The sequence below is a fragment of the Podarcis raffonei genome, chromosome 18 (genome assembly GCF_027172205.1).
Source record: "Podarcis raffonei isolate rPodRaf1 chromosome 18, rPodRaf1.pri, whole genome shotgun sequence".
Lineage (NCBI taxonomy): Eukaryota > Metazoa > Chordata > Lepidosauria > Squamata > Lacertidae > Podarcis > Podarcis raffonei.
In genome coordinates this window covers 8,915,583-8,927,203 of record NC_070619.1, presented here as the reverse complement: position 1 = coordinate 8,927,203, position 11,621 = coordinate 8,915,583, and the positions used below count along the sequence as shown (strand labels likewise).

Here is an 11,621-nt window from a genome sequence, read left to right as displayed (position 1 = left end):
TATATATAAATATTCAACAATTTTAATTGCTATTTAATTAAACCTCCTCATGGATCACTGCCTTGTCGTGGCGAAGGGGCTTGAATAACGCAGAGAAGCTATGAGCTATGCCATGCTGGGCCACCCAAGATGGACAGGTCATAGCTGAGGGTAAAAGGTAAAGGTACCCCTGCCTGTACCGGCCAGTCTTGACAGACTCTGGGGTTGTGCACTCATCTCACTTAAGAGGCCAGGGGCCAGCGCTGTCCGGAGACACTTCCGGGTCACGTGGCCAGCGTGACAAAGCTGCATCTGGCGAGCCAGCGCAGCACACGGAAATGCCGTTTACCTTCCCGCCAGTAAGCGGTCCCTATTTATCTACTTGCACCCGGGGGTGCTTACGAACTGCTAGGTTGGCAGGCGCTGGGACCGAGCAGCGGAAGCGCACCCTGCCGCGGGGATTCGAACCGCCGACCTTTCGATCGGCAAGCCCTAGGTGCTGAGGCTTTTACCCACAGCGCCACCCGCGTCCCACAAAAACATAGCTGAGAGTTCAGACTAAATGTGATCCACCTGGAGAAGGAACTGGCAAACCACTCCCAGTATTTTGCCAAGAAAACTCCATGGACATAAGGAGAAGCTTTGAGTAGAAAGTGAGTTTCCAAGGCATGCTCTGGTTCATGGGGTCACAGAGAGTAGAACACGACTAAGATGACTAAACAACAACAACATTTAATTAAACAGTATTAAAACACCATGGAAATCTGTTAAAATGAAGATAATAAAAAGAGCACAGCCTTGGGGCTCACTACAGTGAATGCACAGCTTCTAGGAGTTTATGGGTTGCGCAGCTGAGCACAAGGTTGTGGGGAATGAGCTGCAGATAATTTCTCCAAAGATTTCAGTGATCTTACCAGGATAAAAGGCACCCGGCTGACCTTAAAGGTATTTTTGGTCTATACCAGAGCTTTCCAAACCATGTGTCGCGACATGTTAGTGTGTTGGCTGCAGTGTGCAGTAGGCGTGTCACACGAACGCCTGGGGCTGGGAGGATATCCCAGCTATGCAAAAGTCAAGAGGTTTCTGTAGAGGCACAAAGACATTCCCCCATCAGGCAAGCGAGTGACATTCTCTCAGTTCAAAGATACATCCGAGCATAGCTGTCAACTTACAGATTTGAAAAGAAGGGACCAGCAGCCTCGAAAATAAGGGATCAGCAGCCAAAATAAGGGGTTTTCGAAGCACAGGTACGTTCGACTTCTGAGCCCCTCCGAGCCAAAGGCAGAAAGCCCAGCCAGCAGCCAAACGAAGCCTCAAGCGGTGGTCCCCAGAGCGCAGCAACCCGGCAAAGGGGATGTAGCAAGGAAAACCACTGTCACCTCTCTGCTGGGAAGCGCTGAGCAAAGGCGATTTGATTGGCACAAGGCATGCAAGCACCCCCCCCCCAGTCGTTCTTAGACTCCTTATTGGGTGAGCAACGCAGCCAAGCAACACAGTTGGAGCCTCCCTCCTCCCTGGCCGGCAGGGAGGGAGGGAGAGGAGCTGCTTCCTTTGAAACCCGGGAAATTGAAGGGACATCATCAATAAGGGACAGCAGCGGGACATGGCGCTGGGATAAGGGATTTTCCCACCAAATAAGGGACGGTTGACAGCTATGCATCTGAGTAAGGCAAAGAGTGTGTGGAGATGTAGCCTGGAAACAGGCCTGAGCACCAGGCAGGTGCCGAAAAGAGTGCAGTGAAGGTACCTACTTGACATCAATAGGCAGGGAGTTCCGAAGTGCATTTGTAAAAAAAGCAGCATGACCTACACTTTGAAACTCCCTGCCTGTTGATCGCAGGCACCTTCGCTGCACTATTTTCGGCGTGGGCTAAGAACACTTTCGTTAAGACAATCCCATCCATATATCTAGAAATGATTAAGTCTGTTCTAACCTGCTTTTAGTTTATTCTCAATTTTTTGAATGTTTTAAATTGCAGTTTTCTAAGCTGTTTCTTTTTTTCCCTTTTGGCTGAAAATTGTATTGTTTAATTCCTTTCAAAAACCGCTTTTGAGTTTTTCTGTGGTTTATTTTAAACAACCAAGCGATGTGCAGTCATACCTCTTGTTACGTTTGCTTCAGGTTAAATCTTTTCAGGTTGCGTCCCGCGGCAACCTGGAAGTACCGTAAAGGGTTACTTCCGGGTTTCGCCGCTCGCGCATGCACAGACGCTCAAAATGACGTCACGCGCATGTGCAGAAGTGGCGAATCGCGACCTGCGCAAGCGCAGATTGCATTCTGCTCATATTGCGAAGGGGGCTCCGGAACGGATCCCGTTCGCAACCAGAGGTACCACTGTATTATGTTCTGAAATAATACAGTGGTGCCTCGCAAGACAAAATTAATTCGTTCCGCGAGTATTGTTGTCTTGCGATTTTTTTCGTCTTGCGAAGCACGGTGTCGGGAAAGTTTTGGAAAAGCTTTAAAAGCTTTAAAAACCTCAAAAAAGGCTACCACACCGCGTTCTATGAGTTGCTCCTCGATGTCAAGTCGCAACTTAACGGTGTTAAGAAAAAGGAAACAAACTTGCAAGACGTTTCCGTCTTGCGAAGCAAGCCCATAGGGGAAATCGTCTTGCGAAGCAGCTCAAAAAACAAAAAACCCTTTCGTCTTGCGAGTTTTCCGTCTTGCGAGGCATTCGTCTTGCGAGGTACCACTGTAAATCTAAAAAGTCTAAGCTTACAACACAGTTCAGCATTGAGAGCAAAAAAAGCACAGTAAAAAAACACCGGTCTTGTGAGCAAAATTCCAAAATCTGACTGGGGAAGGTGGGCTGCTGGGACCACATTCTGGGCACACCCAGAAAAGGTGTGGACTGGCGCAATGAATTGTGTGGTGTAATAAAAGAAGAAAGAAAGAAAGAAATGTGAGACGATTTGCAATATAAATAACCCAATTTAAATATCTCCATCATCCTTCAAGCCTATCCAGTGTTTGACATGAGATTTACTCAAGAAAGAGCAGCAGTTTCGGACATCAGTCATGCAGCTCTACTGAACCTCAGAAAGCAAAGTCGGTAAATTGTTGCTCCGTTTCGATCTCTCTCCATCGCCGGCCCAAAACAAGAAGTCGGCATTGTTTCTCCATCCTAGATGAACAGCCAGGTTGGTGATCAGGGAACCAGACGAAGCACACACACACAAACCCACCTGCCCCACTTCAGAGCTCATTCGACGGGTTTCACTCTCGCCACGAAGATGGACGAGGCTCTCTGGAGGAACTCCTCTTTCTCCATGGCCACGCTTGGCTTCCGCTCACCCAGGGCTTTGTCCATGGCCGAAGCCAAGCAATCCGGCCCAAGCTTGGACCCGGCCTCCAGGAAGCGGATGGGGGCTGCGACTTCGGCGGGGCAAAGGGCGTCTTCCAGGGTCCCCAGGACCGCCGCACAGACTCGTTTGTCCGCCACCCCCGAGCCGCCGCACAGTGCGTTGAAAAGCAAGTCCGCCTTGGCCAGGAATTCGAGGAGGACCAGGCAGGTGAGGACGCCGTAGCGGAAGATGTCAAAGGGCACCGCCTCGTGGTCTCGGCAGGCGACCTTGCTCAGCAGGGGCAGAGCGATGTCTTCTGGCGTGCCCTTGTCTTGGCACATCAGTCTCAGCAGCTCGCTGTAGAGCTTCCCACTGACTCCAGGCTTCTTGCGCCTGCCGGCGGCGGACAAGGAATCGTAGGCCACACTGACGTTGTTGTTAAAGGCCATCCTACAAGAAGGAATATAAAACAGAACACTGGTAAAGCAGACAATTTAACTAGACGGTGCCCTACGTGATATCGAGCGACAGAATGATCTGTCTACGGTAAGGAAATTTTGTCCGTGGTATGATTATTTCTCACCTAGTCATTTTGACTAAAAAGCAGAGACATCACCTTACCGACCAAGGTCTGTATAGTAAAGGCTATGGTTTCCCCAGTAGTGATGTATGGAAGTAAGAACTGGACCATAAAGAAGGCTGATGGCCGAAGAATGGATGCTTTTGAATTATGGTGTTGGAGGAGACTCTTGAGAGTCCCATGGACTGCAAGAAGATCAAACCTCTCCATTCTGAAGGAAATCAGCCCTGAGTGCTCACAGGAAGGACAGATTCTGAAGCTGAGGCTCCAAGACTTTGGCCACCTCAGGAGAAGAGAAGACTCCCTGGAAAAGACCCTGATGTTGGGAAAGATGGAGGGCACAAGCAAAAGGGGGCAACAGAGGATGAGATGGTTGGATAGTGTTCTCGAAGCTACCAGCATAAGTTTGACTAAACTGCGGTTGGCAGTGGAAGACAGGAGGGCCTGGCGTGCTCTGGTCCAGGGGGTCACGAAGAGTCGGACATGACTAAACAACTAAACAACAACAACATGATTATTTCCCACCTAGTCATTTTGACACTCAGGCACCCCATTTGCACAATTTAACAATTCCAAAATACAGACGCACTTTCACAAGATTGAATATACTGCCTTCGGCTGTACCTGAGGGTCGATTTCCAAAAATTCCACTTGGAAAACGGAGAGAGCTGTATCGAGTCAGTGGCTCATGTGCTTCAAGGTAGGTTAGGCTGAGAGACGGCGGATGGCCCAAGGCAAGGGATTTTATTAACCTCCGTTTCCCTGTCTAGCGCGCTAACCACTAGGCAGTGCTGTCTCGAAGCGAAAGGGCGAAGCAGCCCAGTTTCTGTCATATGACCACGGAAAGCCATGCAGCAGCTAAGAGCGACCCGGGTGCCATCCTGGGTTCGAATGCCTGCTCCGCCACAAAGCTCACCGGGCCGTCTGACCTCTCGCTGGCCTACATGGCATGGTTGTTGCGGCGGTAAAATACAGAGGGCGAGCAGCCGCAAAACACATGGTTCATGGAGGAAGTAACAGAATTCTTTTTTTTTTAGAAAAATAAATGCAATGAAAAGGAAATATCAATAAATAAAAAAAACGAATGCACCCCCCTCAACTGAACCCAATATATAAAAAGCACTGCATGGAACGAGGGGAATGACGTCAGCCTATAAAAGAACTTTTTTTAAAAAAATCGTTTTTAAAGCGTTCTCCGTAATTCGCTTCTCCTCTGAAAAACGGGGTGGGGTGGGGTGGGTCGATAGAAGAATGGCAGATGAAGATGTATTGATCTTTATTACGGCCATTGGCCCATCACACGACAGTTTCCCATACCAACATAATGTACTTAAACCTCCAAATTTAAAACCGCCAAGACTTACAAAAAACAGACAAGAACCAAAGCAAAACAAAAACAAAAGACCAACATCATACATTACAATAAATTTGTAACATAAACATCGCCCTCTACTCATAAATTAGTAGAAGACATCAATGGTGAAATCACCTAATTACATCCTAAAACATAGATCATAGTTTAGAGGGATTATCTGAGCCGCACAGGAGTCCGTTTCTCTTCTTTAGGGATAGGACGCTGATCAAGAATCTGGCAACCATGAGTGATCTTAGGGGGTCATCATCATTTAATAGATGTCTCAGTTTGGCTTCGTTCGTATCATCGGCAATTCCCTTTAGATATTGAGCAAGAAACTTGCTCCTGGCCGATGAGTGAAAAGCACAATCAAAAATTATGTGATGCAACGATTCCGGTGCCCCACAATTACAATCACATAAGAGCGATAGGCAGATGAAGATGATGGATTTTTCGGAGCTAGCCGACCTAACCGGAAGAGTCCGCGTCCTGAAGGAGTAGTAGTATCAGGAAGAGTGGATTAAATTTAATGATTACTTAGTTAAATATGTTAAGTTAAATTAACTGAAAACAGCTTGCAGACATTTGATTGGCGTAGGTTTTTATTTATGTTAAGGGATGAATTAATATGTTTAATTTCATAATGTGAAGATCTAAGGATGTTAATGTTTACGTTAAATTTTACAAGAACCGTGATTTGGAAAACCGTTACAAGGACATGCAATGAAATTCAACCAAGGGGAAGCGAGGAAGTCACCTAACAATGTTAATAAGTGTAATTTTCAATAAAGCTATGATTTGTTTGTTTGTCTTATGTGTTTGTTTGTTTATAATGTTGCGAAAACCAATAAAAAAATTGGGAAAAAAATAAAGCGTTCACCCTCCCTAATAATAAAATAAAATAAAATAAAATAAAATAAAAATTTTTTATTTATATCCCGGAAGCCGGGCTCAGGGCGGCTAACAACAATAATTCGCTTCTCCTCTGAAAAACCGGTAAGGGGGAAAGACTTCATGTCCCAGGAGGCCCCGCGCGCCAAAGCACAGCGAAAGAGCCCCGAATCTTGTCGCGGTGCATTCTGGGCGCGGTAGTTTTTCCCGTCCCGGCCTTCCTTCCCAACTGCCGCACCTGTGGGAGTGGTGAGCCAGGCTCAGGTACCACAAGGCCCGTCCGAGGCGCCCCCGCAGCAGCCCCCGGGGCTCCCCGCCGCCGTCGGCCGCCGACAAGGCCTCTCCCGCCTCGGCCTCCTCAGGGCCGCCCTGCGCCAGCCTCTCGAAGTAGCCGGCCAGGAAGCCGACGGGCTCGTCAGGCCGCGCCTCCAGCACCTTCAGGAGGGCCTCGCGGACCATGTCGCTCACGCCCGCCTGCAGGAGGAACTCCGCCTCGCTCTCCGACGGGGCGCCGTTCGAGGGAAGGGACGGCCGGGCCGGGTCGCTCCCGCCGGCCGCCGCCGCCGAGCGCCGCTTCTCGCTGGCCGCCATTTTGTCTGAGGGCGCCGCTTAGCGACGGCCGCCATCTTGAGTGAGGGCCGCGCGTCGGCCATTTTGGGTGAGGGCCGCGCCTCGCGCTCTTGCGACGGGCAGCCAATCAAAAGAGAAGACGCTGAGGCGGCCGCCAATCTTGTTTTTAACCCAGCTTCCACCATGAAGAGGGAAATGGCTAGAGCGTCGCCCTCCATAATTACCGGAAGTATAGGCCGCGCTCTACCATAAAGTTGCTAAGGCATAAGGCAGCGCTGCTTTGCGTCAACATATCGATGATAGATATCCAGTATTATTATATTTTTAAAAATCATAGTTATTCGAGTGTGTGTGTTTCCCCCCCATGGCCAGCCTATCCCTTCCTTCTATACGGCCATCCATTTCCGTCGAAACTGCAGGATAGAGGAAGTGTCGCGAGAGTTGGAGCAGCAGCCAATGAGAGCGCTGCGCCAACTCGCGGGGCGAACAAGGCGAGCTGTTTGGGCGGGTGTGAGGCGCAGGCAGCCATCTTTAGTATGGGCAACGTGACTTTACCCTTAATATGCCAGAAAAGGCTGGTTTTGTTTCCCGTCTCTTTTAGTGTACCGGCTGATCTGTGACTTGGGGAGTTTTATCTGCTTCCGTGGGCAGTTTGATCCCCAGCGCCCCCTTGCTGGAGCTCAGTAAGTGGTAGGGTTTGCATAAAGTGAGATTGCATGGGGTTTTTTTTGGGGGGGGGGGCTAATAGCATTGCAAAGCTATTAAGGGCTTTAATAATAATATTAATAATAATAATAAATTTTTATTTATACCCCGCCCTCCCCAGCCAATTCCAGGCTCTGGGCGGCTAACAACCAATAATAAAAACAAGTTGATTAAAATACAATTTAAAGCTATTAAGGGCTTTGCAATGCTCAGGAGTGACTGCATGGTATTTGTTTATTTATCAATAAGGGTGCGGGTTCCTAATCAGCCTGTGTGCTGTTGTTTTTTGCCCGCCCCCCAGAATTTATTTAAATTTTCAGCCTGGTTGCAAAACCAGCATGCGTGGGGGCAGAGAAACCACGAGCATCTCTGTCTCTTGGGTGCACGTGCCTGTGTTTATTTATATGTTTGCTTCTGGTTCCTTCCCCCCCAACCCCAATCAAAACGGAGAGAAAAATAAAGAGTCAAAACTGCAAAGCTTGGGTCCGGAGGATGAAATCGAGAAGCGGCACTAAAAGCAGAACGCCTGGGGTACACACAGACACAAACAACACACACCATTCGGAAGCCTATACCAAACATGAAAGCTTATACCTAAAACTACTCAGTTGGTCTCTAATTTTATAGTTATAAAATTCTTTTGGAAGGATTCTTTTAAATACTTTCTTAGGTCATATAACTTTTTTGAAGACTTGACTCTTTTAAGGGACTTTTTAGGTTTTTAAGAAGAGTTTTTAAAACTATCTTTTAATTTATTTTGACTATGGCAGAGTCCAGGGGCCAGCAGGGGCCAGTCCACTGTCCCTCAGCCTTTGGGGGAGGTGGGGAATGAACCAATTCCTATGCCCCACAAATAACCCAGAGATGCATATTAAATCACAGGGCACATTCTACTCATGTAAAAACACCAGGCAGGCCCCACAAATAAACCAGAGATGCATTTGAATCAAAAGGACACATTCTACTCATGTAAAAACATGCTGATTCCCAGACCGCTCAGGGGCCGGATTTAGAAGGCAATTGGGCCAGATCCGGCCCCCGGGTCTTAGTTTGCTTACCCATGACAGCAGACCAGCACGGCTACCTACTTGAATCTAGTATCATTTCCCAGTAATCTTTCTTTTCCTTTTCCAATAAATCAGTGTACAGTGGTACCTTGGGTTAAGTACTTAATTTGTTCCGGAGGTCCGTTCTGAACCTGCAACTGTTCTTAACCTGAAGCACCACTTTAGCTAATGGGGCCTCCAGCTGCCGCCGCGCAATTTCTGTTCTCATCCTGAAGCAAAGTTCTTAATCCGAGGTACTATTTCTGGGTTAGCGGAGTCCATAACCTGAAGCGCCTGTAACTCGAGGTACCACTGTAGTATCATTTCCCAGTAATCTTTCTTTTCCTTTTGCGATAAATCAGTGCATGCCTTTTATGAAATGAATAAATAAATCTACCCCACTACCCCCATAGAGCCTCTGCTCCATCTTTGCCAGGAACTCATGGATGCTGGGCGCACCCCTCCTAAAACCCGCCCCCGGAAGAAGAGGAAGAAGGTGGTGGTCTGGCCGGGCAAGCCGAGGCGCCCCCAGGCCCGCTCCACTGCCGCTGACGTGGACGTCTTCCGCTGCGCCGTCTGCGAGAAGGACATCAAGTACCTGACGAACTTCCGCGAGCATCAGCGCATCCACACGGGCGAGCGACCCTACCAATGCAAGCGCTGCGCCAAGACCTTCACCCGATGTGCTGACCTCATCAAACACCGCCTTGTGCACTCGGCCAAGCGGCCCTTCCGCTGCCGGACCTGCGGGAAGCGCTTCAAACTGCGGGCCGACCTGGACAAGCACGGCAAGGTGCACTCGGACGAGGCTCCCTTCGCCTGCCACCAGTGCCCCAAGCGCTTCAAGCGCACCTCCTGCCTGGTAAAGCACCTGCGCATCCACACGCAGGAGAAGCCCTTCGCCTGCGCCCACTGCGCCCGGCGCTTCAAGTGGGAGGCCTCGGTCAAGGAGCACGAGCGGGTGCACACGGGCGAGAGGCCGCACCGCTGCGGCGAGTGCGCCAAGGCCTTCACCCACCGCTCCACCTTCCTGCAGCACCGGCGCACCCACCAGGCCCAGCCGGCCTTCGGCTGCGAGCAATGCTCTAAGGCGTTCAATCACAAGTCCAACCTTTTAAAGCACATGCGGAACGTGCACACTGTTAACGGAGAAATATGAGGGCTCCCTTGGACAAAAAGGAAGGACGCCAGCCAGGAATACCAGAGCAAAACGGCAGCTAGACTGGTAACTGGGAGTGGTCTTGGTCCTGTATCCCTGAAGGAACGTCTCCACCCCCATTGTTCAGCCCCTGAAGGACCAGGTGCGCAGCCTGGGAGTCATTTTGGACTCACAGCTGTCCATGGAGGCGCAGGTCAGTTCTGTGTCCAGGGCAGCTGTCTCCCAGCTCCATCTGGTACGCAGGATGAGACCCTTGGACTTTCTCGCCAGAGTGGTCCATGCTCTGGTTATCTCTTTCTTAGACTACTCCAATGCGCTCTCTGTGGGGCTACCTTAGAAGGTGACCCAGAAACTGCAACTATTCCAGAATGTAGCAGCTAGACTGGTGACTGAGAGTGGCCACCAAGACCATATAACACCAGTCCTGAAAGACCTACATTGGCTCCCAGTACAATTCAAAGTGTCGGTGCTGACCTTGAAAGCCCGAAACGGCCTCTGTCCAGTATACCTGAAGGAGCATCTCCACCCCCATTGTTCAGCCCGGACACTGAGGTCCAGCTCTGAGGGCCTTCTGGCGGTTCCCTCACTACGAGAAGTGAGGTTACAGGGAACCAGGCAGAGGGCCTTCTCGGTAGTGGCGTCTGCCCTGTGGAATGCCCTCCCTTCAGATGTGAAGGAAATAAGCAGTTATCTTCTCTTTAAAAGACACCTGAAGGCAGCCCTGTTTAGGGAAGTTTTTAATATTTAATGCTGTATTGTTTTTAACACTTGATTGGAAGCCGCCCAGAGTGGCTGGGGAAACTTAGCCAGATGGGCAGGGTATAAATAAATTATTATTATTATTATTATTATTATTATTATTATTATTATTATTATTATTATAAAACAGCAGCCAGTAGGCTTGGTCTTTATGGAAGACGGTTGAGTCTTCGGAAGCCCCGAACAAAAGAGCCCCCAAACTTTTATTAGCTGCTAATCCCCATATTAGGTAAAGGTAAAGGGACCCCTGACCATTAGGTCCAGTCATGATCGACTCTGGGGTTGCAGCGCTCATCTCACTTTACTGGCCGAGGGAGCCGGCGTACAGCTTCCAGGTCATGTGGCCAGCAGGACTAAGCCGCTTCTGGCGAACCAGAGCAGCGCACGGAAACGCCATTTACCTTCCCGCCGGAGCGGCACCTATTTCTCTATTTGCACTTTGACGTGCTTTCGAACTGCTAGGTTGGCAGGAGCAGGGACCGAGCAACTGGAACTCACCCCGTCGCAGGGATTCGAACTGCCGACCTTCTGATCGGCAAGTCCTAGGCTCTGTGGTTTAGCCAGCACTGATTGGCAGTGCCTGGTCTTTCAGATCCATCACCTGCCCCTTCTATCTCCTCCCTGATCCTATTAACTGGAGGGACCAAGGATTGGAGCTGGGCCCTTCTGGATGCAAAATAGGGGTTCTGTCACTGAGCGCAGCCCCCTCCTCTAAAAAATAGATTTACAGGGGTCAGCAAACTTTTTCAGCAGGGGGCCTTTCCACTGTCCCTCAGACCTTGTGGGGGGCCGGACTATATTTTGAAAAGTGTTTTATTTAAACAGAGATGCAGTTTAAATAAAAGCACACATTCTACTCATGTATAAACATCAAACAGGCCCCACAAATAACCCAGAGGTGCCTTTTAAATAAAAGGACACATTCTACTCATGTGAAAACACGCTGATTCCTGGACCATCTGCGGGCCGGATTTAGAAGGTGATTGGTCTGGATCCAGCCCCTGGGCCTTAGTTTGGCTACCCATGAAATAGAACAGCCTTTCTCAACCTGTGGGTCCCCAGATGTTGTTGAACTACAACTCCCATCACCCCTAGCTAGCAAGGCCAGAGCTCAGGGATGATGGGAGTTGTAGTCCAACAACATCTGGGGAGCCACAGGTTGAGAACCGCTGAAATAGAAGAAGCTGTCCTCTAAGCAGTTGAGGAATCCCGTCTTCCCACGATAGATGGGGCTGCTTTAGGTTTAAGGCTCGTTAAGATCATACAAAGCAGACATGATGTGGAAAAGAA

At 49.4% G+C, this 11,621-nt stretch overlaps 2 protein-coding genes across 4 annotated transcripts; one reads left to right on the top strand and one right to left on the bottom strand.

The window, feature by feature from the left end:
- Positions 1-2,894: 2,894 nt before the first annotated feature.
- TPGS1 (tubulin polyglutamylase complex subunit 1) lies at positions 2,895-6,725 on the bottom strand. The gene is made up of 2 exons (XM_053372789.1): positions 6,331-6,725; positions 2,895-3,717 (listed from the first exon to the last, which is right to left on the bottom strand). Exons 1-2 carry the CDS (start codon positions 6,681-6,683, stop codon positions 3,186-3,188), a joined length of 885 nt encoding a protein of 294 aa, XP_053228764.1. The 5' UTR covers positions 6,684-6,725; the 3' UTR covers positions 2,895-3,185.
- LOC128405822 (zinc finger protein 79-like) lies at positions 6,649-9,646 on the top strand. 3 transcript variants are annotated; one of them, XM_053372797.1, is made up of 2 exons: positions 6,649-7,345; positions 8,850-9,646. In XM_053372797.1, the coding sequence occupies exon 2, from the start codon at positions 8,856-8,858 to the stop codon at positions 9,570-9,572; it is 717 nt and encodes a 238-aa protein (XP_053228772.1). In that variant the 5' UTR covers positions 6,649-7,345; positions 8,850-8,855; the 3' UTR covers positions 9,573-9,646. The 3 variants fall into 3 exon arrangements, with proteins under 3 accessions (XP_053228772.1, XP_053228773.1, XP_053228770.1); XM_053372798.1 differs by having other exon boundaries at positions 8,827-9,646; XM_053372795.1 differs by having other exon boundaries at positions 6,649-7,352.
- The last annotated feature ends 1,975 nt before the right edge of the window (positions 9,647-11,621 follow it).